At 48.9% G+C, this 27942-nt stretch overlaps 2 protein-coding genes across 46 annotated transcripts in view; one reads left to right on the top strand and one right to left on the bottom strand.

Moving 5' to 3' along the window:
* The window catches only part of USP20 (ubiquitin specific peptidase 20), an 82372-nt gene that overhangs the window by 46089 nt on the left and 8341 nt on the right, over window positions 1–27942 (top strand). For 8 of the 21 annotated variants that reach the window (XM_067040498.1, XM_067040504.1, XM_067040515.1 and 5 more), the window contains one exon: window positions 463–2141. In XM_067040498.1, coding sequence (XP_066896599.1) covers window positions 463–623 — 161 coding nt within the window. In that variant the 3' untranslated portion in view covers window positions 624–2141. Of the gene's footprint in view, window positions 1–462; window positions 2142–13077; window positions 13922–21449; window positions 21475–25069; window positions 25155–27942 lie in introns of those variants that run through there. The other 13 variants (XM_067040505.1, XM_067040499.1, XM_067040510.1 and 10 more) reach the window with 6 other exon arrangements.
* The window catches only part of FNBP1 (formin binding protein 1), a 140868-nt gene continuing 121534 nt past the window's right edge, over window positions 8609–27942 (bottom strand). For 8 of the 25 annotated variants that reach the window (XM_059071977.2, XM_059071981.2, XM_059071983.2 and 5 more), the window contains 5 exons: window positions 26108–26217; window positions 20247–20379; window positions 18169–18290; window positions 17728–17867; window positions 14930–15867 (listed from right to left, as the gene is read on the bottom strand). In XM_059071977.2, coding sequence (XP_058927960.1) covers window positions 15689–15867; window positions 17728–17867; window positions 18169–18290; window positions 20247–20379; window positions 26108–26217 — 684 coding nt within the window. In that variant the 3' untranslated portion in view covers window positions 14930–15688. Of the gene's footprint in view, window positions 11607–12307; window positions 14452–14747; window positions 15868–17727; window positions 17868–18168; window positions 18291–20246; window positions 20380–26107; window positions 26218–27942 lie in introns of those variants that run through there. The other 17 variants (XM_067040518.1, XM_059071982.2, XM_059071984.2 and 14 more) reach the window with 4 other exon arrangements.

The raw sequence follows: 27942 nt of genomic DNA, 5'->3' as shown, positions 1-27942 counted from the left end.
AGCCCCAGCCCGGCTCCCCTCTGCCCCTCGTGGCTCGCAGGTCTCACCAGGCGCCCCCTTGCCACCTGTCTGAGTCAGGCTGTGACATCTGTCCGTGTCCAGGTCCAAGGCTCGGGCAGATGGGCCAAGGTGCTTGGCCTCTGTGTGGTTCCCTCAGCCCCTCTGCCCCTACCCATGCCCTCTCCCCACTCCGCCACCTCACCTGCCCACCCTTCTGCGTGAACCCCAGCCCCTGGGAAATGAGGGGCTGCAGCCATTGCAGTGCCTTCTAGGGTCCTCAGAGAATGGACGTTCCCCTGTAAAATCCCAAGAGTCCCGTCCACAGCTATGCACGGAAGCCCATGGTTGCCCTCCGTCCCCGTCGGGGCCTGGCCCTCCCAGACCCCCCACTGCCAAGACGGTGGCTTCAGCGAGGGGGCGGGGGCGAGCCCAGCCTGACCGGTAGCCTCTCGGGCCCTGCAGGAGCTGACTACGGGCAGATCTCAGAGGAGACCTGGGGGTACCTGAATAACCTGTATGGCGGCGGCCCCGAGATCGCCCTCCGCCAGAGTGTGGCCCAGCTCCAGGACCCGGAGAGCTTGCACGGGGAGCAGAAGATCGAAGCCGAGACCCGGGCCGTGTGACGCAGTGGCCAGTCCGTAAGTCCTCTCCTCCCTCCGCACAGACCCCCTCGTGTCCCTCACGTGTTGGTAGAGCGCCCGGCACGCGCCTGCCCTGAGGCTGCTTGGAAGGAGCTTCACGAGGCCCCCGCCGGCTCGTGACCCGGCCGTCCCCACAGGCCCCCGCCTTCGCCCTCCTCCCTGCGGAGCGGGCGTCCGTACCTGGGAGAGAGGCCGGCCGCTCTGGCAGCCCAGATGTGTAAAGAGGCAGAAAAGTCGTTTCGGTTCACAGTGAGTCATGCTGCAACTAGGAAATATATCCACTTCAGGCTCGTTAAAGGACCAAGGCTCTGCGACGCTAACTCGGGTCTTTGTCTCGGCAGTGCCCTCGTGCCACCGCCGTCGTTGTGTCCCCAAACCTGCCCTCTCGCTAGCTCGGGCCCAGCTTTTGTCCCTGGACCCTCAGTCAGGGGCCGTGGCCTTGGGACAGAGGGTCGGGGAGCGGCTGCCGCTCCCCAGGCGTTTCCCACTGGCGCCTGGTCCGCTGAGTCACGGGTCGACGGTCAGAGCCGCGAGCGGGGTGCCGAGCACGCGGCGGTGAGGGTGCTGCTGCTGGTCCCCGGGCCAGGTCCCCCCGCGGCCCCGCTTCGCCCCCGCACCTCCCGGTCGTCACGCAAGTCTCCGGAGTCCTGGGCGGCGCTTGATGTTTTTCCTGCAGACTAATGGCTCCGGACACGTTTGCGATTGGGACCCGAGGGCGGGGTTGGCTTTCTGGCATTGGGGCTCATTTCTGGAGGCAGCTGGTACCCTCGCACCCTGTGCTGCTGAGCTGGCCCTGTGGATTGGCTGTCATTTGCCCCTGCTGGGACCCAGATGATGAAACAGAAATACCTCGCGTTGCTATGTTTGCTGCTGATGCAGCTTCCCCGGGGGGCTGACATTTCTCCCCGACACTGAGCTGCACAGGGCCCCTGGGCCGGCTCGTACGCGTGGGTCCCGGAAATGCGTCTTCTGGGTGCTGAGCGAGGCAGGCCACTGCTGGGCGGCTGGGACTCCAAGCACGGCGAGGTGGCACCGGAGCCCCTGGACGAAACAGCCGTGGCCGGTGCTCACCTCGTCGGGGCCAAAGCGAATGGGGGGTGGGAAAGGGGTCCTGGCACCAAACCCCCCGGACACCGTGGCCTTCAGCTTCCATAGAAGCAGATGTCAGTGGAACTTCCAGCAGGCGGTTGGTTCTGGCAGAGCCCCTGAAGCTCTCACGTGTCACTCACTTCTGTGATCTCGTTTCACCCGGATCTGTTTCCTTCTCCACCGAGGCAGCATAAGATCAAAGAAGAAGCCACTGTTGGAATTTCTGGATATCTGCCACAGTCCTCTGGAAGTTGCTGCTGCCGCCAGCGGCGACCCCCCTGCAGAGCCCGGCGGTTGCATGTTGCACTGTTTGTGACGTAGACTCCGCTGTGCAGGTTATAATCTCGCCCCACGTCTGCGCCGTCTAGTTTGTGCTCAGAATGTCATAATAAATATGTAACGTTCCCCACAGCCCATGCCCTCGTCTCTGCACCCGCCGCAGTTAATTCTGTTACTGGAGGGAGAGGGAAGCTGGCTGCCGTGGGGGAGGGTCATGGGGGAGGGCGGTGGAGCCACGGTGATTAACATTTGACCTTTCTAAGAAAAAAGGATTCTTATTCTAAGCTTTTGCTTTTTCGTTTTGTAGCATACAAAAAGAATCTGCCAGAAAAACTTAACATGCATTAGATTTTTTAAAATGTTGATAGAAACCATATTGCTAATGCTCAAATGAGCATGCTCCCTTTTGGCTTTCAGAGTGACAGAGATCCTTACAAGTGTGCAGGCCCTGGAGTTGAAGGTGATTGGCTTCCTTTACAGACCCCTTATTCTAGAAGGGCTTTTTACTTGAATAAAACAATGCAACTTAGCAAACCGGTTCATGGCCTTAGAGAAACATGTTTGCATGAATTCTTGCAAACTGCTTCTTATATTTTCTAGAATGAAAAGTGAGAATTTATTTTAAAAAGATGTGCTTTTAAATATATATATATATATATGTATATACATTTATTTATTTATTTATTTTTGGCTGCGTTGGGTCTTCGTTGCTGTGCACGGGCTTTCTCTAGTTGTGGCGAGCGGGGGCTACTCTTCGTTGCGGTGCGCGGGCTTCTCATTGTGGTGGCTTCTCTTGTTGCGGAGCACGGGCTCTAGGAGCGAGGGCTCAGTAGTTGTGGCATGTGGGCTCAGTAGTTGTGGCTCGCGGGCTCTAGAGCGCAGGCTCAGTAGTTGTGGCGCACGGGCTTGGTTGTTCTGTGGCATGTGGGATCTTCCCGGACCAGGGCTCGAACCCGTGTCCCCTGCATTGGCAGGCAGATTCTTAACCACTGTGCCACCAGGGAAGCCCCAAAAGATGTGCTATAAAAAAAACCAGATAAAACAGTTTTTTGAGCCTATATATTTAAAAAACAAAAAAACAGAGAGTGTGTACTGTAACTCTTCTGAATTCCTGTATTATGCAGCTTTCTTCACATGGAGCTTATCTACTCCATGCCTACGTTTCCCAGTGATTCACTCTACTGTGCGATGGGACACATTTGGTTCAGAAACCAGTTTTTATTTCTCCCATTTCCTGTTTTATCAAGATTTTGTTGTTGTTCAGCTTGAATTATAACACCATCATTTGAATATACGTAATTCAGAAAAACTCCTTGATGTGTTCTAGCCTTAAAGGTCCTGCATACATTTTAAACACATCTTGACTATTAGCTAGGTTACTGTACTGGAGACTGTTTAGTGCTTTGCTTTTAGGGAAACAAATGTTGAACCTCACATTTTTATAAGGTAACAGTATAATTAAAAGGTGTAAATGTCTTCATCTCTTAGGCTTGCTTTCTCCTAAGTTTGCCCCGGCAGTGGTTGGATTTTATTCACATTACTACAGAAATAATACGGAAGTTGGATAAGACCTTTCTATGTTCATGTCTTTCTTGGGGCTAGCAGCCCTGATACAGTATAAACCACTTGTGTTTAAGAGTAAAAACAGTATTTTTAAGTTCAGTTTTCGCTGAACTTAAAAATGAAAATCATGTCACCCTATTGTAATCTGTTGGTGCTTTTTTAGAATGTAGCTTAATCATGACAGACCTTGTTGTTTATTTCTTATTTAAACCCTCCTCTTTTACACTTAAGCATTTTTAGAAGGGTCAGATTTCTTGTTTAACTTATATGGAACTATGTATAGTATAACCCAGTGATATCAGACAAGAATTAATATTTCACTCTATTTCAAATGCTTATAAAGCTTTTATTGTGAGTTAGATTGCTAATGCAAAGTCTACAGCCTTCTGGTCCTGAAAACTAGATGCTCAAAACAATGTTACAGACGATGAAGATAAAGAGTATGTTTTCTTTTCAGGGCTTTGAAAAAAAATCACTTAAACTCTTACTGCTGAATAGAGTAAGCCTAGAATCCTATTTTTATTCCAGGGAAAAGAAAGTCTGCATATGTTTCCTGGCTTAAAGCTTCTGGTTTATACATGTTACATTGCAGTAGTGATATTGAAAAATTGTCTCTTGCCTCGCGTTTTTATTGTCCTATGAACAGGAATAAATTTTAAAGCACTGCCTGAAGATGGCTGTGCTAACTAATGTCAGTGCAGGAGCAATATTTTTACCTGTTTCTAGATGACAATGTTACTGAAGTTTCTGAAATGAAGGCATTTGTTTAGTCTCAGTTACTTAAGAAAAATATAAATTGTGAAAAGGACTCTGAGATAAATCATGAACTCAGAGGAACTTTCAGATCGTCATTGTTCAGAAGCCAAATAAATACAATGGACCATCAAAAAAAAACAAATTAATGTGACAAATGACCAGACACCACGGGGGGCTTTGCATGGCTCCCCGAGAGCCAGCGCATCCAGAGGCTTCCGGAGGAAGTGGAGGCCGAGCTGCTTTAAACACCCACCGGCCCGTGTCTTTCCTTTCCTGGAACCAGCCCCGGCCCCAGAGGAGGGGGGCCAGATGTGCTCGGGGGATGAGGCCAGCACAGCCCACGGGCCGCTCCCCTCCTGGCATCACACCACGGACTTGGTGCCTCCCGGCTGCTCAGAGCAGCCTCAGGGCAGGGGTTCCCCCCTCCCTGGGCCCTACGAGGGCTGCACTGGGGGTACCCTTTCCCTTTCCTCCCCTGACGACTGATGTTGGCACCTCCGTCACAGCATCGCGGTCGCTGGTGCCTGGCATCAGAAGCTCCCTCACATTTAGTGATGCTAGTGGTTTATAGTTTCTGTGGTTTTGGTTGGTTCTGTTTATGCTTTGGGGGTTTGGAGGGGAGAGAAGAACTTGAGATTTTATGTATGACTTTAAACATTTACTTGTGAAATCCCATCAGACATGCATGTGCAGAAACAGGTTCAGCAGAGAGTGATAAAACAGGTGAGAGAAACCCGCCCCTAGGCAGGACTGTTACGAGTTCCACGGAAGCCCCTTCGGGGCCTCCTGAGCACGGACGCCCTGCCCACCCCAGAGGAAGCTCCCTCCCCGCCTTTCCTTCAGCCCTCACTTTGCTTTAGCGTTTCACCGCAGACGTGTGTGTCTGAGCATTTTAGCTTCGCTCACATTCGAATGTTGGATCCCATGGTACAAATTTTGTGATCGGCTTTTCCTGTTCAACATGGAAGATGGGAATGGGAAAGTTTTGTCTGGAGGGTTGCTTGATCCGGAGGTTTGGAGACAGTCCTTTGTTGTCTGTACCACAGGAAGGTGAGAGCGGGAGGTAGGCACCAGTTGGCCTTAAGATGTTTCCCCTGTGCTTTTCCCTTGCAGTACCAGGCTTTTCAGTGGCTCGGCTGAGATGCTGGCACGTGAAGACAGGACAGGAGCGCGGGTTGTTCACCTCCATCCCCAGACGAGCGGAGCCGGGCGGTGCTGGGGGGCAGGGGAGGCCGCCTCCGTGTCCTCTCTCCCACGCGCCACCCCGTGGTCGGGCCCCTCCTCCAGGCTGGCGCGGGCCTCGCTCCAGCGACACCTTTTAGAGTCACGAGCCAGCCGGCAGGCTGGGGAGTTTGTAGGCCAGCTGCCCCCTGCGTGTGCGGGCCTTTCCACCTGTCTGTGCTTCTGCTGGCAAAGCTGCGTCAGAAAGTACATTCCCTGGCGGTCCGGTGGATAAGACTCCGCGCTTCCAAGGCAGGGGGCACGGGTTCAATCCCTGGTGGGGGAACTAGGATCCCACATGCTGCGTGGTGTGGCGGGGGGGAAAAAGCAAAAGACATTTGCAAGGTGCAGCCACCCCAGAAGTATAACTTTCCTACCTTTGTTCTAGTTGGAATTATGTGCAAACGTAAATTATCCTGCGAGTCTTTCATGACCTTGTTTTGAGCTCCAGAGAGCCTCTGGGGAAGCAAGTGGTGTGTTGGAATCATACCCCCCTCTACGACACCTTTACCTACAGCAGAGAGAGGCCCCGTTGGTCGTAGCAAAGGCACAGGGTGCAGAAGCAATTGATGCCCTTGGGAAAAGCTGTGAAAAAGAGCCGTCCTCACTTTGGACAAAGTGTGTCCTGGAAGGCTGCCCTAGGGATGTGTTGGGATGCAGCCTCCAGGCCTTGCTTGGACCTGACACCAGCGAGCAGCCCAGATGAGGGCAGTTTGGAGAGGCCGAACTGCGGCCAGGGCTCTTGGCCTGGCGTGTGGGAGGATGTGCACCCCGTGAGGGGCACGAGGCCCCCGGGGCAGAATGCCGCGGCACCCAGGGGATCCTCCCCGCCCCTGCTGCTTCCGGGGCCCAACAGAGGAACATGAGGAAACGCCCGTTTCCTCCCGCGGCTCTTGGTCCCTTAGCTCTGAGGACAAAGCCACGTTGGGGGCCGTTCTCAGTTTCTGCTGTACCTTCTGTGGCCCAGCGACGTGTCCAGCTAATGGGAGGTCATTTGAGTAAATGGCACTCACTGTACCGTCTGGACAGAGACAGCGTTTAAGTCAGGGCCTAATGCACGCAGCTCCGGAGAAACGGCGCCTGGCACTCTCAAAGAGGCTGCGAAGTGCCCATTTGCAGCGTTTGTGCTTTAACCGCCGGTCTCAGAGGGCGCTGGCAACGAGGCTTATGCCTCCCCTTCTCAGAAAAGGCCAGCAGAGGCCCCCCTCCAGGCCAGGTGGGCCCTCACTCAGACCCGCACCATCCGTCTCTTGCTGTCCCGTGGATCGCACAATTCCAGAGATCTCTTTTGCTTTAGTTAAAAAAGTGACGGCATACTCGAATCCCCCTGCCCACTTCCATTTCCTTCCTGGTCACCCTGCTGGAGACCCTCGTCCTTCCCTCTTCGCCCTCCGGCTTCTCTCCCACTAGGGGTCGCCAGCGCCTCGGCGCGCGGCGGCGGCGGCGGCAGCGGCGACGGGGGGCGTGGCCTGGGCGTGGCCGGTAGGTGGGGAGCGGGGAGAGGCGGGGAGAGGCGGGGCCGAGCAGGGCGGAGGCTGAGATTCCCAGACCCACCGGAGGAGCCTGACTGACGGGTCTGAGTCAGGGGTTTTGCGCTTAGTGCGCTGCCGCCGCTGGTTTCCGTGTGCGATGGGGTGAGGCGTCACCTCCCCAAACGCTTGAACCAAGTAGGTGCGTAAAGACGGGCCAAGCTGGGAGGCGGTTCAGTGTCTCAGACCCGCGAGCGCAGTGTGAGGTCCCAGAGCTGCCCGCCGTGAACTCTGTCCCCGAATCAGAATAACACAGGCTCCATCACGGAGCCGGGAGGGAGCTCGGAATCAGAGCTGACAGCTAAGAACGGCTGTGGAGGCGGCGTCCACCAAGTGTTTTCCCAGCGGTCTCCTGTCATCACCCCACTCCCGGGGAAACTGAGGCCCAGGGAGGTGGGGACACGCGCCCCATTCAGACCCAGCTCCCCGCCCCTCACGATGGCGGGGTCCTGCAGGGGGGAAGGTTCTACGTGAGACGGAGGGAGACATTCTGTCTCTTACCGACTGTTAGAGACTAGTCCCCAAATATGATAAAAGCCCGGAAAGAACATGCTGGAGACATTCTTCCCCAGATTAACCTTTTGCTGACACCCTGGACAAGAGGGCCTCAGTAGGACAGTCGTAGAGCCACCTAGTTCCCTTGACCGTGCCGTCTCTTGCTGAGAACCCCGACTTGATTGTCTGGAGGCCTTGGCTCCCGGACACCAGCCTCCCCAGCACCGACGGCAGCAGACTTGGCTGAGAACTTGGCGAAGCTCTTGCTTGAAAGGCCGGCCGGTCACACGCATCTGTGGGAGGAGGCCGCGGCCGCGGCGAGGCCTGGCCTCTTACGGGTGGCCTCGCCTCCCAGCCCTCGGCAAGCGAGTGGCACTTGGCATTAGGCCGCCCTGCTCACTTAATATTTTCACTCCCTCAACAACTGTCTTCCTAAATCGGCCCTAAAGCGCCTTCGGAAGCAAAGAGGTGTGGGCACGAGCCAGTCTTCCCCGCAAAGCCCGGGGTGAGATTTTCAACGCTGGGTGTGGAAAGGGCCTCCCTGCGGCCGCGTGCAGCCGCTTGGTGCAGACACGAGGCCCTCACCCTTGAACGCTGCACACTGTCCGCGGCGCCACAGAAACCGGTGATTATTCCAGCCAAGCTGCCAGGGAAAGGGTGTGCAAACCCGCTAAGATTTCCCGGCCCCTCAGTCCCCACAGTAGGGTCCCCGAAACCCCAGAGTAGCTGCCAGCTGAATTTGCATGTACAAAAAGTGGCCTGGACCTAAGGAGCCTCCCCAAGTCCCTGCACTGAATCGACCGAATCCCACATCCCTGAGGTCTCTGACGGCTTCCCCCAGTGGGCGGGGCTGGAATTTGGAGCTCCCTGGGTCTCAGGCCCCTCCCCAAGCAGATGGCACCGGGACTGGTGTCGGATTGACAGTTAATCGGTGACGTGCTGATCGGAGCCCAGCCTCCAGCCCAGGGGACTGTGACTGCTGCTGTGACCCGGGTCGCCTCTTTTGTGCAACAGAACAGTCCCGCGATACCGTGCCAGAAGTTACACTTTTATTTACCGTTTAGAGGATTAACATATAGTTACAAGGTCAATAGAAGCCTTCCAATGGAAGCACTTTATTTGGTTTAATTCCATCTCCAGAGACAAATGGGCAACTCCATAACCTTTACAATGGCAATGGGCCGTTTACAACACTGAAATGCCTCCAAAGTTTAGAATTAGTGCAACACACACAGATAAACCAGGAAGTTTAAAGGTGCTCGACACCAGGTTAAAATAAAATTTTGGATCACTTTTTAAACTTGTTGATATAAGCACAGGAGGCAGAGCCATTAGGAAGTATGAAATCGACATTTCTGGAAAAATACTTAGCATCAACATAACTTTTTCATGTTCAGTAAACTTTTCCCCAGTAATTACAGTTGTTACCAAAAGGCATTAGAGGCCTCTGCGCTACTGCTGGAGAGACAGGCTCCTCGCACCCCAAAGCTTCAGGATGATCGTGATATAAACCCAAAGGAAAATCCCATTACAGCTTTCCATGCCTTTTTATTTTTTCCTAACCTGCAAAGGAAAAATTGGGTAAACGACAGGTTCCTCTCTTTCATTTCGTTTATTTTCAGGGTAGCTTCTTTAAAAATGAGTTATTCTTCCGGCACAACAATATTCTAGCATTGGTGGAGAAGTGGCGGGCAGTGGGTGCGAGGGGAGGCTGAGAAAGCAGCACATGGGAAGTTCCACGTCTCTACTCTATGTGAACTGCTCTATAATGATACATAGATGACTTCACAGTAGGATTCCCAGAGTAAAGGATATATCTCAACTATCCTATAATAACTTATTTCCTTTACTAAGCCCAGCTGGTACAGCATTGCCCTTTCCCCATAGCCACACAGACTGTCAGAGAAGCAAACACCAAGGTTGACATTGGAAAGCACTCACTGTCCGTTCTTTTTTGGACGCAGGTGGTACAGAGAAAAAAAGGCACAGGGGATACAAGAGGATACCAGCATATTCTATTTTGGGTTTAACAGACATTAAAAGAACAAATTACTGCACTTTATGCCTTTTCCCCTAGGTGGTAAGAAATTAATCTATCCTGGCCCCTAATATGAAAGATGCAATGCACATGCATTCCCACGGCTCTAAAATCAGATTTTAAAAAAATGTTTAGCATCCTTGTAGAGTGAAGAGCCGGCAGCTTGACTTGGTGAGATTCAGAAGTTGCTGGGGACACGCGGCCACCCCGCCACCGGGACCGTCCATAGGAACCGCGCGCCTGCTGGTCTGCAGGGACGCGGGTGAGGCCCTGGCGCTTCTCGCCCTTTGGCGTCCTGGCTTCACCGTCACCTGCCAAGGCTCTAGTCCTCTCACGAGACCGAGGAGCGTGTGACAAGGGGCCCCCCCCTTGGGTGTTAACGGAGCGGCCCCCAGCTGCCCCCAGCTGCAGAGGCTCGCTCTGGGGAAGAAAGAGTGAGGGGGTGTCTCAACGCTTGCTCAAACCTGAGGCCACTTCCTCTTCCCCTGCTTGCCCTCGGTATTTGCTCCCTCGTGGTTTCTTGTCACCAAGGGTTGACTGAGCCACTCTCAGAGGCTGGTGTGTGGTCAACCCTGGTTTGCTGAGAGGAACCGTTTTCCTACCACCGAACAAAGGCCCAACCCTCAGGACCTGTCCTTGCTGTCCTTGTCCCTCCGGCTCCTGTAAGACTTCCTTGTCTTGATTCGTAAGTGTTGAGACGCAATGAGGCTGCTCAAGGTGACCTGCTAGTTACCAAAAGCCAAACGGAAGAGGAAAGATGCCTGGTGGCATCCTTGGGCTTCTGACGGCATCACAGCCAACGATTTCTCTGGGCTGTTTCTGCACCGAATAAGTAGAGAAGCTGTGCCGCTCTAAGGCATGAGTGGCCACAGGGGACATGACCTCACGTCCTCCTCAAAGATCCGCAAGGGGAAGGAAATTGAGCTCAAAAAACAAACCTGATTAATTCCACTTGGCCTGGAGAGCAGGTGGTGAAACGTGGACACTGTAGCCACAGGATCACGTGAGGGACCGCCAGAAGCGCAGGGTCTTTGGTGATGAAAGCACGAGAATCCTAAGATGCGACCTCGGACTTCACGGAGAGGGGAGAGTCTTCCCTTGGCAATGAGCTAATGCAGAGGGGAGACCCTCGCTCACGATCTGCAGTTCTCACTAACAGGTGGCCGACGGGGAGAAAGGTGGGCTGGGGCCTTCCTTGACCCCATGAAAGGTGGACACAGGCGGGACAGCAGGGCTGGCCCAAGAGCTGGAATCTGACTTTCGCCGTGGACTTTTCCAGGCCACTGCAGACAGGGCCCCAAACAAAAACGTGTGTTCGTTGTGGGTACGAGCGTGTGTGTACGTGCCCCAGGGCCCGCCATGGACACCCTCAGGCTGTGAAAAGTTTCAAGGGCCCATTGTTTGGTATGAGGCGAGGACGCAGTCAGGAAGAGGCCACCGAATACCCAATGGACTTGGGAAAAGATGAGTATTTTCTAACGTAAAGGACACAGGGACACGTGAGTGACATTCGGGCGCCCAGTCCCCCTGGTGCAGGCCTGACCCTCCTTGTTCAGATTCGGTTCGTCTCCCCAGGAGACCAGTGGCAAAGTTTGCACGAAAAGGCACAGTGTGAATTTCGGAGGGGTCAGGATGCGCCAGATGGACCGAGGGCCGAGGCCCGGGAAGGAGCGACCACGCGTCAAGCCGCCTTCTGTGGCCCCGAGGTGGACGGGGACCCAGACAGGGACGGACCTCCCCGCCAGAGGCAGCCAGGCCGGGCCAGGGGAGGAACCAGGCTACGAGGAACATGCTCTAAAAAGAAAAGAAACAGAAAGGCAAGCAGCTGCACGTGGGGATGTACGGCGTTGCTTCAGGCTCCGGTTCCGAGGGCCACACACCAGCAGAGCCCCAAGGCGCTGGGGGGCCCCCAGGCCTGTGGAGACAAGCAGACCGAAGGGTTTCTCCTGGGAAGGCTCTCCCGAGGCTCTGGCTCCCGGAACCGTCCTTAGGAATCTACAACACAAAAGACAGAGAAAGGAAAAGGCTGTTAGAGCGGCGGGCAGCAGGTGAGGGGCGGGCACTCTGCAGCTCAGTGCAAACTGTACCGCCCTGGGGAGGGGGGCGGGGGAGGGGAGGGAGCATTTTTAGAGCCATGGGTTACCACAGGGCGAGTCTGAGATCAGGAACTTTCACGGTTTTATCTGCAATCAGGGCAGCTAGTCTTTCCGTCAGGGGTAAGAGAAGCCGCCCAGGAGATCATGCAGCCATGCACCCGAACTCATCTTCCTCATAAATTGAGTTCTGAGACAGAGAAAGAAACCAGCTTCCCAGAATGATGCCGGGAGCCCAAAGGGCTGGTTCTCTCTCCGAGTGACACTCTCAGTTCCTTGGCAGTAAAAGGCAACGTCTTTGGTGAAAAGGAAAAGCTGTCACTCGGCGTTTACTCAGCAATAAACAGTGAAAGTTCTTCATCTTGAGGGGACAGAAGAGAAACAGGAGACAGACTCCCCAAGCCCGGAGGTGAACACAGGGTGAGAAACAGAGAAGGGGTCATCATATAAAACAGGGGGACAGGGCAGGAATTTTTTTTTTTTTTTTTTGAAAAGCATTTGGCTAGAAAATTCACCATTATTGAAGACGAAAGAGTTAAATACTCAGATTACACAGAATAAATTTTCTCGGAAAGGTGAAAAATCATTTAAAATACACAACACTGAGAAAAATATAACGTTTATTAGAGAGGCAGATACGAGGGTACAACTAAAAAGTGCCAGACAGATTCTTTTCTTGCAGGATAAGGAGAGAGAGAAAAACAGTCGTGTTGGCCACATTCAAACAAAACTTACTCAGAACCCAAGTGTCTACAATAAACTCAAGTGTGGATGAGCCGGCAGGGGGCCTAGCTACCACTGTAAGCGTCCTTCCGGCTCCCCCAGCGGTTACGAAAACAAAAAGGTCATTAGGCATCAGAATCACCAATAAAACAAACAGAAAGAAGAGTAAAACGTTAAAACAACGAATTCAAGTAATCCTTTTAGTTTTTCTATTGCAGTATATACAGATCTATTGGGGCGGAGGGGGTGGTTATGGACATATTTCACAGAGAGCAATTAAAAAAACCAAAAACAAAACCATAAAAGAGGACAGTCACAATTCAGTTGACCAGCTGGAACTTACTCTAGTCTAACTATTTTGGCAATTATTAAATAGTCACATGGTAGACACCACACACACACAAAAGTGCACCGGCATTACTGACAATAAAACAACTCCTTTTGAGTTACAGGGCATCGGACAGCAGCAGCCCCGCCCACCTGGGATGGGCTTAAGGGGAGGGAAGTGTTTCTGGAGCAGGCTGAACAGATGTACAAACAAGGCAGGGAAGGAAGGCTTCTACATACATTGTTAACCTCTAAGTGTATCTCTAAACAAAAGGAGAAAACTTTATACACAAGCCGAGACTTTGCTACTTTTATTTTAACAGATAACTGTCGGAAGAACACAAAGTATACTTTGGGTGGAAATGGAGATTTGTGATTCTCTGGGAATCGAGACTTTTGCTGATCCTCTGCGCATTGACTAGATGGACCTGATACTACAAAATATCTCTCACTGTTGAGTCACTAGTACATAGATTCATCTGGTAAAGGTACTGAGGCATACAACCTAAAATAATGATCATAATTTACGTGCCCAAATCGCCCCTCCCGTCCCCGAAAGCCAGCTGAGCTATTTCCCGAATCGGATTTGCACAACTCTGAAAAGGAGGGGGAAAAACAAAAGAAACAACACCAACCAACTTTGTGGAATGCCATACTTTTCAAGTCAGGCTTTTAAAAGACTAATGTTATCTTGCCTCATTGTGAAGACTTTTTCGGTGCTTAGTTTGCTGTCTCCAATAATTCACAGCCTGGAAATGAGTTCGTCACAGGAGAGAGAGGTTAGGTTTCAATATCTTAGGGATTCACTTGGTTACCTGTCCAAAGCTGTGGCCACCCTACTGCTCGTTAAAGCCCCAAGGTCAGCTGATTTTCCTGCTGCAGCAGTTACAAGGAAGAACTGAAATGATTCTCCTGAGAGGTCTGGGGTCAGGGTGAGTGGCTCGATCGGTATTACGGCAGCAAAGGTATAATAAAGCAAAAGAAATCTGAGTTACAAAATTATATTTTTAAAAAAATCAGGCTGGCCACGGTCGGCTTCCCGCTTTTGATATTGGACCACAGTTGTGTCAGATGTAACCAGTGGGGGAAGCTGGATGTAGGGGATCTTTCTGCACTATCTTTGCAACTTCCTGAGAATCTATAATTATTTAAAAATAAAAAATGTTTAAAAAAAAAAGTGTTTTAAAACTCAGACAGTCATTAAGTAAAGGTTACTAAATTGCATCTTGGCGGCCCTCGGGAAATGTTAAGAGAGCTTTCTGCTAGATCCTGCAGCAGTCACCCGTAACTCCGGCCAGCCCCCACACCCCTGATGTGCTGCTGTCAGTTTTCAAATCAGCTTTAAATCGATCTGACATTCTAAAAGGAGCCCACAGTGTAGAAGCAGGGTGCTAATTTCCTATTTAAGAGTAGGAAGGACATGAATAAATTTTTATTTTATCAAAGCCCAATAAAAAGAGAATCTCAACCCCATACCTTTATTCGGACTCACTTTTAGCTGGTTCTCTGTGATCTCAGGGAAGATTCTAGAAATGAGCACAGCCATTGGGCATGTCACCAATTTCACTACCTATCCTGCCAATTAAAAAATGCAAATCCCCATGTGACCCAGATTCTTTTTTTTGTTGTTTTTTTGTTTGTTTGTTTTGTGGTATGCGGGCCTCACTGTTGTGGCCTCTCCCGTTGCGGAGCACAGGCTCCGGACGCGCAGGCTCAGCGGCCATGGCTCACGGGCCCAGCCGCTCCGCGGCACGTGGGATCCTCCCGGACCGGGGCACGAACCCGTGTCCCCTGCATCGGCAGGCGGGCGCTCAACCACTGCGCCACGAGAGAAGCCCCCCCAGATTCTTTTAAGATGGTGAAACATAGGGCTTCCCCCGGTCCGGGAAGACCCCACGTGCCGCGGAGCGGCCGGGCCCGTGAGCCATGGCCGCTGAGCCTGCGCGTCCGGAGCCTGTGCTCCGCAACGGGAGAGGCCGCGGCGGTGAGAGGCCCGCGTACCGCAAAACAAACAAACAAAAAAACCCATAAAAAACCCTTGAAAAGTGACGTGCTGGGGTCTGTGTGTAGAAGCAGTTGCTTACAAGGGTCTATCCACAGGCCCACCTGGGCAAGTATGAGCGGAATACAGCTCCACCTCCCACAAAACCTCCAACAGAACAGAATGAAGCGAGCTGTTTGTATGTAAGTTTATCTAAACAGCACTAGCACATGTGATCAGCTCTGTCAGCCGGCGGAAGGAAGGAAATCAGTAGAGTCATATGTAAAAATCAACTGGTTGATCGACCAAAGTTTTCCATATTTCAGTTGCTTGTTTCGGATCATATAGACATAACCTGAAAACACGGTGATCTAACAATTATCTTAAACATGTTTAAGGAAATATACACACTTTTGGTACCAATCTTATTCTTTACTTATTCTATACTTCATTGGTGACTTCCTTCGAAGTGAATGACTGTGAAATTTAACAAACTAGCGTAGTTCAGTTTATGAAGTTACAAAATGTAACATTCTAAGGTAGTTCAATTTCTGGCAGATACTACATATAAATAAGAGAACTGAAGTCTTCTGCACCCCTAGGATGTGCATGGACTTTTAGATTCAGAAATATGGATTAGAAGCTACAAGGCAACTTTTTGGTTATCTACAGATGCTGCCCAAGAAGAAATGTTTACCAGATTTCAAAGGACACAGTTGTACATTGGCAGCTGGCAGCTTTCCAAGTAAAATGTCATAAGCAAGTGAAACTTGATTATCGTCAAAACCAGCCCAGGAAATTCAGGTGGAAGATGCCTGAAAGTCCACCTCGTCCCTAAAAGAAACCACGACGCTCCCCATCCAGTCTTTTGAAGAACTGCCTGTAACAGTCATAGTTGTGGGGAGAAACAACTCCAATGTTTTAAAGTTTTTGTGTTTTTTTTTTAAGTTGTATTAAATATAAGTCTTAGCACCTTTGGCATTTTTGTCCAAATAGACTTCGACGTATGAAGTGGGGACATAACCCTCTTCGTCTCCATTCCTCCGGATGCGGGTCCACCCGTCACCTTTGTCTTCCTCTATAACGTACAGTGTTTCTCCTTCAACTACTGAAATAGTTCCTTCGTTCTGACCTGAAAAAGCAATATCAGAGTATTTTAGGTTTCTCGTCAAATCCGGGTCGAGAGCGCAGCTTCGCAACGACGAAACAGGTGTAGGAAAAGATGGAGGCACTGACCCTTCTGGCTCCTCCTCCCACACAGAAGCTTCCAGGTCCTCACCTGGCGTCTCTCTAGGACCCTCTTCTAACTCCTCCCGGGAGCCCTCTCGTTCCTCCCTCCCAGAACAGTAGGTATTTTCCGCAGAGGAAATCTTGGGCCCGCTTCTCTACTCTACCCTGAAGGTACTCCTATGGCATCAATTACATCTCGTTACACAGCACCCCGACTTTTCTTTCTCCTGTTCTGGTTCTCGTCTGAGGCAAGGTTCCACTTCGTCTTCTGCCTGAAGCCCATTTCCACCTTGATGGTACCCGGGCACCTGGAACGCGCTAGGGGTGAACCCGGACTCACCACTTTTCCTCCCAAACTAGATCCTCCTCCCACTTTCCCATTTCAGTGGACATCTCCATCACCCCAGGAATGCAACTTCAGGGATCATCTGTGATTTCCTCCCCTCTTTGTTTACTGGCTGCATCATCTCTGCGTCCATTCCTTAATCAAGGCCCCAAACACCATTTGCTAAGATAATCTCAGAAGACTAGCCGCCATCGCCCAAGCCGTGTCCTGAAAGGCAGACTGTTTAGGGGGCTGTTAATAGCGGTACTGTGGGCGCCGGGCGGGGAGAGGGGTGGTGTGGACGTGAAGTAAAACCAGGAACGTTTAACCTGGTACTTCTCTTTCTTATTTTGTCACAATGAGTATTTAGTTTATCAAAGGCTCTGAAAGTCCTGGAGTAAAGGGAATTCCCTGGTGGTCCAGCGGTTAGGACTGCGTACTTCCACGGCATGGGGCCCAGGTTCAATCCCTGGTCAGAGAACTAAGATCCTGCAAGCTGTGAGGTGTGGCCAAAAGAAAAAAAAAAAAAAAAAACGACAACAACAAAAGTCCTACAGGAAAGAAATCCATGTATCCCGGGGCTTCTGAAAATGGTCCGAGCTCTGATTGCTTCTTTCACATCATCCTCATCAGCATCCCGCAAGACGCCGTTTCAAGGCTCATCCGTTTAGGAAACGCTAGGCTAGTCTTTCTAACCAATTTCCCCGTCTTCTAACTGACCCTACACATACGACAATAAATGTCTCAAGGTACAGCTCTGCCTGTGTCAACAACTTGCTCAAATACCTTCAGCAGCTTCTCGACGTTTGCCAAATAAAATCCAGATGTTTCTGTTACCCATACCCCCCACGGGCACCACCTACCCCCTCTTCTTACCACCTAAGACACCTGAGCGCCAGCCATGCGAACCCCATGCCTTCCTCGCTCCACGCTTGGCGGTGCGCGGGCCTCTGACCCACCTCAGCACGGAAAGTTCTCCAGATCCCCTGAAGGAAGTGACCTCATCCTCGCGTGCGTGAATCCCCCATCACTCTGTATCCCTCCTCTGGTGAATATTGCGGGCGGCCCTCTCCCTACGTGTGTCTGCTTTATTTCCTCCAAAGGTGGATGCCAGAACATTCCATCTGCCTCCCACCCCCTCAGGGGTCTTTACGAGGCAGAAGTTCTATCAGTATTGAATGAATGGATGAAATAATCATCACTCCACACGACCTGCTTCAGTGAAGCTCACTGAAAGGTGTTCAAAAGGACAGACCCAAAGGTAAAACGTACAGCCATCGACCAGGTCATGATCGTAAACACAAATACCACGAGCAGAGCAAAAGAGCAACGAGGGAAGGTTCTGGATGACTTCAAAAGAAAGCCTGATCACAGAAAGAGAAGAGTGACCCAGACAGTTCACGCAACGTGGGGGAATTAGGTGACATGCAGGGTTACCTTCGAACGTGTAGAGAGCTTTACACGTCCCTATGGCAGGGAGGGTCTCCTCATCGTCAAACTCATCATCGAAGTCCGCGGCCAGCACCTTGCCCTCGCTCTCCTGACTCCGCTCCTCCGTGTAACTGCCATCCGGGCTGCTCAAGAAAGCAAAACACACAGCAACTATAGCCACTGACCCCAGCGGGGACTTGAACTCAGCCCCCGCGAGAGCAAAGTGCTTGCCCCCCCGCCCCCGCCCCCATCCCCCGACCGTTGTAACTAGGACCACCTTCAGTCACCCCGCAGGCTCGGGCAGCACCCACGGGGAACCGGACACCCGCACCGTGGGAAACGTCACAGGCGCTTGGGGTCTAACAAGTACCTTGTGCTCGTGTCTGCTTCCAGACTTGAGAAATAAGTACAAAGCCAAAAACAGCAGGCGCCGTACAGATACTGTACCTCTCCCGATCCTGCGCACAGCTGTTGACGGCTGGGGGGCTCTGCGCGTCGTACATGCCGCTCTGCCGACGGGCCTGTTCGCTGCGCGCTGGGAGTCTGCCTTCAGCCTCGGCCAGCCAGGCCTGCAAACAGAAGCCGTGAAAGACTGCTCTGAGCTCAGCTGAGGGCCTGACCATGCAGGCTTCAGGGCCCCAATTTAGGCTGCTCGTTGGTCGTTGAAGCAGACCGGAGAAGGACCCCGTGGGGGCAGAGTCTCCAGTTTGTGTGCCTTGACTGTATAAATGTACTCAAAGGCAAACGTGGAGAAGTACAGGCAAACTTATGTTTAGCCACTGCTCATAATGTGGCAGAAAGACACTGGCCTCCGTGATACTCCTGGGCTTTTTAAGCAGCTGTGGGATTTGGGTTAAGTCACTTCTGGTTCCGTGTGATTTGGGTTAAGTCACTTCTGGTTCCTTCTGGTTCCAGAAATTCTGTGACCATGAGGTCCCACTGGGAAACATGAGGGCCCTGCCACACTTAAGCCATGACTCAGTTTGAAAGCCACACTTCCCATTTTTGTTAAGGAGTGTAACATTTTTCTTTTTTTAAATAGTGAAGAAAACTCCTACACGAGAAATCAAAGTAGATCAAAGTATCTTCAGCAACATCTGAAATAGTGTAAAAGAGGCAAAAGAATCAAAAGTATCAGAAAAGGACATTTCTAGCTTCTAAAATCTCAAATGCTAATACCTTATTGACAGAGTCTAGAAAGAATGAAAAACGCCATATTTGACCTTTTATTGCTAGAAATAATCTATTCTGGTTGGAATGCTCAGTTACTAATTTATTTTTCCAGGCTCTGTAGTCTTTACATTTCGAGGGGAAAAAGAAGCCTTCTCCCCACGGCTCTTGAGTGCCCCATTCCTTCCTTAAAAGATTTATTATTTGTGTTTCTTCCTCATTTCTTACGTGTGTTTCCTATTGGTTTTCACACATAATCATCTTTTGATAATGGATCCTTTGAAAGAACAATAACATATTTCAATGGCTTCCCCCCGCCCCCGAAGTAAACCCTTGTATTTATGATCAGTTGATTTGCGACAAAAGGGGCCAAGACAATTCAAGGAGGAAAAGGCCTTTTCAACAAATGGTGCCGGGACAACATAAAAAAGACTGAAGGTGGACCTCTACCTTTAACCATATACAAAAACGAACTCAAAATCAACCGCAGACCTAAATGTAAAAGCTTTTTAAAACTATAAAACTTAGAAGAAAACATAAGCATAAATGTTTGTGATCTTGGATTAGGCACTGGTAACTTAGCTATGACACCGAAAACACAAGTGATAGAAGAAAAAAACATTAATTCCATCAAAATTAAGACCTTTGGGGACTTCCCTGGCGGTGCAGTGGTTAGGACTCGGTGCTTTAACTGCCGTGGCCCGGGTTCAATCCCTGGCCGGGGAAACCAAGATCCTGCAAGCCGTGTGACATGGCCAAATAAATAAAAACATACATAAAACTTTTGTGTATCAAAGGACACCTTGAAGGTAAAAAAAACAATCCACAGAATGGGAGAAAATATTTGTAAATCATAGATCTGAAAAGGAATTTGCATCCAGAATATATTTTGAAAACGTTGACACTGATACCAAAGCCAGGCAAAGACATTACAAGAAAATTACAAATATCAATGGTTTTTTAAAAACTGTCTTTTTGATTCACTGAGATGATGGACGACTGTATATTCCCAATTATACACACTGTCAACAGGAGATGAAGCAGAACCTAAGTGAAACACTTAGATGAAAACAGAAAACAAAAAACCGAACACTGTATACAAATATAACCTTAAATGGTGTCCCTTTTAAGGGACGCCATTAAAACAGGATATGCTGAAACGCTGAACACCCAGTGGGTGACAGTGTCTTTTTCCTTTTATCGTAACTCGTGAGGCGCCCGACTTTTCCAGCTGCGTCTCTCGCAGGGAAAGAAACGCTGGCGACCTACAACCATATGCGTCTCGTGACCCCCTACACCCTCTTCTATTTCTTTTTTTTTTCCAACACAGCTTTTCCACAACAGCTTTTTTCTACCTCAAATTTCTGGGCCTCCAGTCTCAGTTTTTCTATATTTTGGCTGACTTCTGCTAATTTGTGATCCAAACTGGCGGGGTCTCCCATTTGCGGATTCTTTAGGTAGACGTCTTTCATTTTTGTGATGGCATCTCTGAAAAGGAGAAGGGGTAGAACGTGGTAAAGGTTAACGCTGTCGCCAGCCACTCATATCCTCCTCCCACCGCCATGAAAACTACGGGAATGAGGGCGCGGCGAGACTGCACCGCGGTGTGGGTTGGAGGGGGGTGCGGGGTCAGCCTCCCTTCTTAAACGTCTCTATCAGGATTCTGCTGCCAAGGGCTGTATGACCCAGAGACCCGTATTTAAATTCCAGTTGCCTTTTCGGCACGAAATCTCCCTCTTGGCTTTAGCGAGTGAGAAACGTAAATGAATCCTGCACATCACTTTGCCCTACATAACAAGAGACAAAACCCCCAATATCTCCATGTACATGTTTTGCATGCAACCCACGGGTCTCGTGGGCTGCAATGTTTACCTCATGAAGAAGCGCAGCTCATTGCTTTGGGAATTTTAAAGATCGAGTTAAACAGTTCGATTTCAACGATTTCAACCATTAAGAAACGGAACCCACAGTCGGGATCCGCGACAGGTGGGCAACAGAGCCTTAAAGCTACACGCTGCAAGATCCCACACCCCTCCTGCAATCCTGTCTGGAAGGCCGCCCACAGCGGCCCTCTGAAAGTTGTTTCTAGGGCCAGAGAGCTCTGCTAACTGGAACCCTGGCTTCAAGGGACTTCAGGAGCCTTCGAGTTAAATTTAGAGCAAATGACTCCCTGCCGAGGCTGAGGGGCTGACTTTAATGAGCTTCAGCAAAAGAAGCTCTACACCAATCACCCAGCATCAGACCAACAACACAAACTGTATTTTGAGTCACGGGAAAGAGTTGAAGCAAAAATACAGAAATAGGTGGAAGAGAATTGCCACAAGTCCTCACCGCCCCTCCACCTGCCCCCTCGCCTCTGAGCCCGTACTGGCCCTTGGTGGGCAAAATGAACCCCGCTCTTCCCTAAGAGCGCGTCTCCACGGGAGCCCTCCGCCCGCCTGCCCTCCCAGCCCACTTACCTCGCTCTACTTTCTGTTATTTCCACTGCATGCATCTCTTCCCAACATTATAGGACTTCTTATGATGCTTATTGTTTGCTGTCTGTCTCTCCCACCTAGAACGGCAGCTCTCCGAGGAGCTCTCCGGGCTCAAGCCCTTTATGACCACGATAAACCCCCAGTGACCGGACCACGCCTGGGGCACTATAGATGCTCACTAAGTATTCGTTACATGAATAAATGTCCCCGCAACAAACAACCTGCAAGGCCCTCCACGCGTACACAAGTCTTCTCTTGACTTCATGGCCTATACCTCCAGTACCCCGTTTCTCAGCAAAACTTCTCAAAAGAGTTGTTTAAAAAACCACTATCTCCCTTCCTCTTGTCCAGGTCTCTCCTAACCAACCTCTGCAGGTTTTTCAATTTTGTTAATCATTTCAAGGGACCAGCTTTTGGCTCTGTTCATCCTCTCTGCTGAATGTGTGATTCTTTCTATTTCATTAATTGATACTCTTTCCTTTATCGTTTCCTTTCTTCTATTTTCTTTGGTTCAGTTTGCCACTCTTTTTCTAACTTCTTGAGATGGATGCTTAGCTCATTGATTTGCAGCCTTCTTTGTTTCTAATATGTATTGGAAGCTTTACATTTCCTTTTAAAAGCATGGCTTTTTGAGATGGATGCTTAGCTCATTGATTTGCAGCCTTCTTTGTTTCTAATATGTATTGGAAGCTTTACATTTCCTTTTAAAAGCATGGCTTTAGGGGCTTCCCTGGTGGCGCAGTGGTTGGGAGTCCGCCTGCCGATGCAGGGGACGCGGGTTCGCGCCCCGGTCCGGGAAGATCCCACGGAGCGGCTGGGCCTGTGAGCCATGGCCGCTGGGCCTGCGTATCCGGAGCCTGTGCTCCGCAGCGGGAGAGGCCGCAACAGTGAGAGGCCCGCGTACCGCAAAAAAAAAAAAAAAAAAAAAAAAAAAGCATGGCTTCAGTGACATCCCCAAAACGGAGATGAAGAATGTACGTTAAGGTTAAGGCTCAGTTCTGTTTCATATATTTTCTAGTATCTATGATGACTTCGTCCTTAATCTGTGTGTTACTTAGAGCCACATTTCTTTCTTTCTTTTTTTTTTTTAAGCAGTAAAAACAGATTTTATTTAAAACAAAAAACAATTGCAATCGGGGAAAAGACACCTCACTTTAGAGCTGGGCTCAATTCCTAATACAGTAAAGACAGCTGGGGATTTGTAGCCAATAAGCAGAATGCGGGACTCGGTGGATGGAAAACCAAAGGTGAATATGGGGTGATGACTCCTGCGAAACCAACTTAACAGGATTCTTCCTGACGTCATGACGTCATGCCGGAGAGATAACAAGGGTGAGAGGAGCCTTTCTCACTTGACTGAGCAGGCTTCTTGCTGTAACTGAGCCATGCGGAGAGCCACATTTTATTTGATTTTATTTTTCAATGGGGTATAGTGGTTTTACAATGTTGTGTTAGTTGAGAGCCACATTTCTTAATTTCTACATTTTTGTTATTGATATCCAGCTTAATCGCAGCCTTCAGAGAACATACCTTGAACGATGTCTACCCTTTGCTGTTTGTTGAGATTCATTACCAATTACATGGTAATTTGAACACTGGCGTCCTTTCTTGCAGGCTTGGTTTGCCTGGTGACCAGGTTACCGTGACTAGTTCACCAGCTAGGTCATTCAGGGGAGTCAAATTAGCACAGAAGGAACATGTCACTTTTAAACGCACTTGGTAGTGGTACACTGTCCACCTTATTTTTTTTTAAAGATTTATTTATTATTAATTAACTTATTTTTGACTGTGTCAGGTCTTAGTTGCGGCATGGGGGGATCTTCGTTGTGGTGCACGGGTTTTCTCTTCGCTAGTTGTGGCGCGCAGTCTCCAGGACGCGTGGGCTCTGTAGTTTGTGGCATGCAGGCTCTCTTGTTGAGGCGCATGAGCTCAGTAGTTGTGGCGCCTGGGCTTAGCTGCCCCGCGGCACGCGGGATCTTAGTTCCCCGACCAGGGATCGAACCCACGTCCCCTGCATTGTAAGGCGGATTCTTTACCACCCGAATATCATGTGCTTTTGATGTAATGTAAGACTCTTATCTACCCCAGTTAATTTAACTCTTTCTGACTGCCTTGTGGACTGAGTACTGTTTTGAGGGCTGGTTGGCTTTTGAGGAACGCTTTCAGGAACGGAATACAACATTATAAACCTCCTAGCAATTATGTGTATGTTTTTAAACCAAACCTAAAAAGCTGGTAACAGAGCTGCTTAGAAGTAGTATTTATTTCAGAATCATAGTTGTAAACATGAAAATAACTTAAGGGACTTCCCTGTTGGCGCAGTGGTTAAGGATCCGCCTGCCGATGCAGGGGACACGGGTTCAATCCCCGGTCTGGGAATATCCCACATGCCGCGGAGCAACGAAGCCCGTGCGCCACAACTACTGAAGCCCGCGTGCCTAGAGCCCGTGCTCCGCAACAAAGAGAAGCCACCGCAATGAGAAGCCCACGCACCGCAACGAAGAGTAGCCCCTGCTCGCCGCAACTAGAGAAAGCGCGCACGCAGCAATGAAGACCCAACGCAGCCATAGAGAAATTAACTAATTAATTTTAAAAAAGAAAATAATTGTAGATTCCCGTTTAGCAATTTTGTAATTGCAGGGCTATATGTTGCTGCTGTTATATTAGAATATTTTTTTTATTGGAGTAAAATTGCTTTACAGTGTTGTGTTAGTTTCTACTGTACAATGAAGTGAATCAGCTCCGTGTGTACATACATCCCCTCCCTCGTGGACCTCCCCCCTGGCCCCGCATCTAGGTCATCACAGAGCACCGAGCTGAGCTCCCTGTGCTCTGCAGGGAGGTTCCCACTAGCTGTCTATTTTACACATGGTCGTGTATTTATGTCAAACCTAATCTCCCAGTTCGTCCCATCCTCCCCTTCCCCCCCATGTCCACATGTCCGTTCTCTACATGTACGTCTCTATTCCTGCCCTACAAATAGGTTCATCTGTACCATTTTCCTAGATTCCACATAATATGCGTTAATAGACGATATTTGTTTTTCTCTTTCTGGATAACTTCACTCTGTATGACAGTCTCTAGGTCCATCCACATCTCTACAAATGAGATGTTGTTCCTCTTGTTCCAATGTTGTTCCAGATTTCTTCCTTTTGATGGCTAATATACATTTTGAAATAGAAATGTGTTTTTTGAGTGCTAATGCAAAGGTAAATGAAAAATACTTTTTAAAATGTGTGCAGCATGTTTATTTTCTCTGTAAGAATCATAAATATTAAACTAAATAGATTACCTATAATGGAAGTGATTTATGAGCAAACTGGTTTGGTCAGACATTATACAAACTTCGGTATGCTACAGAATGCTTTGTTGTACTTGTGAAATTTCCTTGTCTAACCTGAATTTACATCCCATGGTGATAACATGGTAAATGTAGCATTATTAAAGTAAGTGAACACATACAAAAATAAAGAAGATAACCATATGTATTTTGTTACCCAAACTCAGAATAATACCTATTTGTTAAGAGAATCCTCCCTTGTGAAAATAATTAAAGTCCAAGAAGAGAGCGTTGGCATTGGATTTAGGATTTTAGATCACTGGTGACCTTCTAAATGCACAGAAAGGACATAAGGAGGCATCAACTGGCAGCAATATCTATACATTGCCTTTACCTTTGTACTTATTGTCCTTTTCTCAAGGCAGGTGCTGAAAGGAAAACTATGAAGAAAATTACAAGGCTTGGAAGAATTACCCCACCATGAGGGACTCAGTCCTTCAGCCAAGCCTTGAATCTGACTTAGAGCGACACTGAGAGCTCTTGAATAGATGAAGACAGTATCTTCTTTTTTTTCCCTTGCCTTCCTTCCTTTTTCTTTTTTCTTTCCTTCCTTCTTTCCTTCCCCCCATACTTCTTTTAAAAATCTTTTTGTTTTAATTTTTGTTTTCGTTTTCCCCAATATCTAGAAAGCTCTGACGGGGAAAGATGCTGACTGGAGAATACTTAGACTACAACTGACAAAAGGGCAATGGTTTCCTAGGCTTCAGTCAGAGAACAAGTTCTTTGTAGCACTGGCTCTGGAGCACTGTCCTGAAAGGTCTAATTAGTCTGCTCCTCTGACCTTGATTGCTACCTTTTGAAGAAGGCTTAAAGCCTGTTGAGTCTCCTAAACTTGCCAAGCCCTGCCAGTCTAGTCAGCAATCTTGCCCTGCCCGGGCCTCTTGCTGTCTGACCACACTGCTTAGGTAACCCCGTGTGGGTCACACCCTATTGCTTCTGGCTCCTTTGGAAAGGCCCATCTAAGAGCTACCTCCTTACAGAAATGTAAAGACGTTAAACATTCTTGATGGAGTTAAAAACCGAGGATATAAGGAATCCAGGGTGGAGGGGTTGGATTTGTCAATGGTAAGTGTAGAAATAGAGACCTTTGGTTAGAGAGGATAGAGGTAGGGCAAGAAGTGTTCAACTTGATCGTCTTCACCTTTTCTGCAAAGTGGGATGCTAATCCTTTCCAAAGAGGGAGTATGAATTTTATAATATGTGAATTGTGTCTCAATAAAGCTATTTAAAAAAGGAAAAAAAAAAAAAAAGAATCCTCCCTGTCTTTAATAAAGCAATCCAGTAGACTACAACCAAACACACGGCTAAAATAATCACTTGGATTAAAATCTAATGTAGGGCCTCCCATCTTTCCAAACTGAACTCAAATTTCTTAATAAGTCATTTTGATCCACTCTACCTTTGATCCATCTCCTTTTGAATTTCTTTATTTAATTCATCGACTTTCTGTTGTAGCTTTTTCCTTCTCTGTTCAGGTGGGAGGTTGCTGAAATCTTCTGGAGTTGCACCCTGCAGATGCAAATAGAAATACACCAGAAAACCTCACGGAACTCCTTGACAAAAAGACACCGAGGGAAGCCTGCGGGAAGGGTTCCCCAGACACCAGGGCAATGCAGACGTCTGCGGGTGTTTTCATGAACTAAATTAAGCTCTTTCCCACGACACCCAGCTGAGATGCAAAAATCAGTGCATGCAAACTGCAAAAGGCCCGCCAACCGTTTCATGCTGGCCCAGACACCTGTGACAAGGCAGGGAGCACCGAGACAGGAAGATATACTTCTGACTCCGGAGAGGGTCAATGAAATACAAATTTGGAGGCTGATTGTGCACTTTACTGTCAGTGTCGGTGGCAACACTGAAGCTTCAGGTTTATGTTTCTTCACATAAAACAGTGATAAGTGCCCCCGCCAAATGTTTCACTTCGATGGCACTGCTTCCCCCCCACCCCACCCAGTCTGAGTATTACTTCCCGTCTCTTCACACAGGCTGAGGCCAAAAGTTTCCATCCCCGTGAAGTGACAGATGGGACGTCTAGTTCCTCAGAGAACGTGGGTAAAAGGGACATTAAAAAAAAAAAAATCCCCCCCCCACCTCCCTCCCATGCACTCTTCTTGCCTCTGCTGCCTCTAAAAATCTGGTCGGTTCTTTTTCGTCATCTTTAGGATCATCTCAGAGAATTCATAGAGAACACTGCCCCCAGCCCCAAATTCAAAGCCAAATTCCCACAGTGTATGAAATCAGCCTCAGCTGTTTCTAATTCATCGGAAGACGTGTACTTTGATATCTTGATTCCCTTTCAAAAAAATTGCTCTCTCTCCTCTGTGCGTGTGATTTAAGTAGAAAATATCCACCGTGAGTTTCTAGACGCCTACCTACACTTACACGTCAGAAACTGTAGCTAAGTTGTGGCCATCAAGTGCTTTTCCTTAAATAAGGCTATTTTCATAAAGAAAGAGAAATTTATCAATAGCCAGGGATAAGCCAGGGAATTTAGAAAAGAGATTTTGCTTTAGAACCAATTAAACAAAGGCAAGACAGGCTTGCCTGGGAGTGGGTGGAAAAGAAGGAACCCGGATAATGTAATTGCAAAATTAGCTTGAGTTTGCCAAGCAGCTTACACGGGGGCTTGTGACTGAAGTTCCTAGGCTGCTTACGAGAAAATGCCAGGCTGCTGGGCTGGAAGTTTGTGATTCAGCAAATAGTTCACCACTAAGGCCACCAAAGACCTTTCAGCTAATAGTCTCAAAGACGTGTGTGTGTGTGTGTGTGTGTTTGAGTGAAAAGCAAAATAGAAGTGATTATTCCCTAATGCCAAACCAAGGAAGTTCAACTTGCTTCTAAAACCAAGATGAAGCCAACTCATCTTCAATATAAAAATAAAGCAGACTTGTTTTTCCTTTTCCATATACTATTGTGCTATAACATTTGAAACCTTAATTAAGTGCTTTTCAATTTTCTCAACTCAATCACTGAGCCTGAAAGCTCAGTGCTTTGTTCTCATGCTGAATTGACTTAAAACAGATCAGCATGTTTTCTAGAACAGAGATTTTGTTTTTCTTTTCATTTTTGTTTTAATGCTAGAATGCGACAAAACACAGCGTGAGATACACTGCTGCAGAAGTCAGCAAACCTAGTAAGCAGTCAGTGTTAATTCATACATATTTATTGAGCCTCGCTATGTGCTGTCAGACCCAAAAGAACTTTCTCAGTGATGGAAATGTTCTCACATCTGCA

This window comes from Kogia breviceps, chromosome 8, assembly GCF_026419965.1.
Source record: "Kogia breviceps isolate mKogBre1 chromosome 8, mKogBre1 haplotype 1, whole genome shotgun sequence".
Taxonomy (NCBI): Eukaryota; Metazoa; Chordata; class Mammalia; order Artiodactyla; family Physeteridae; genus Kogia; species Kogia breviceps.
This window is presented reverse-complemented; position numbering and strand designations above follow the sequence as displayed.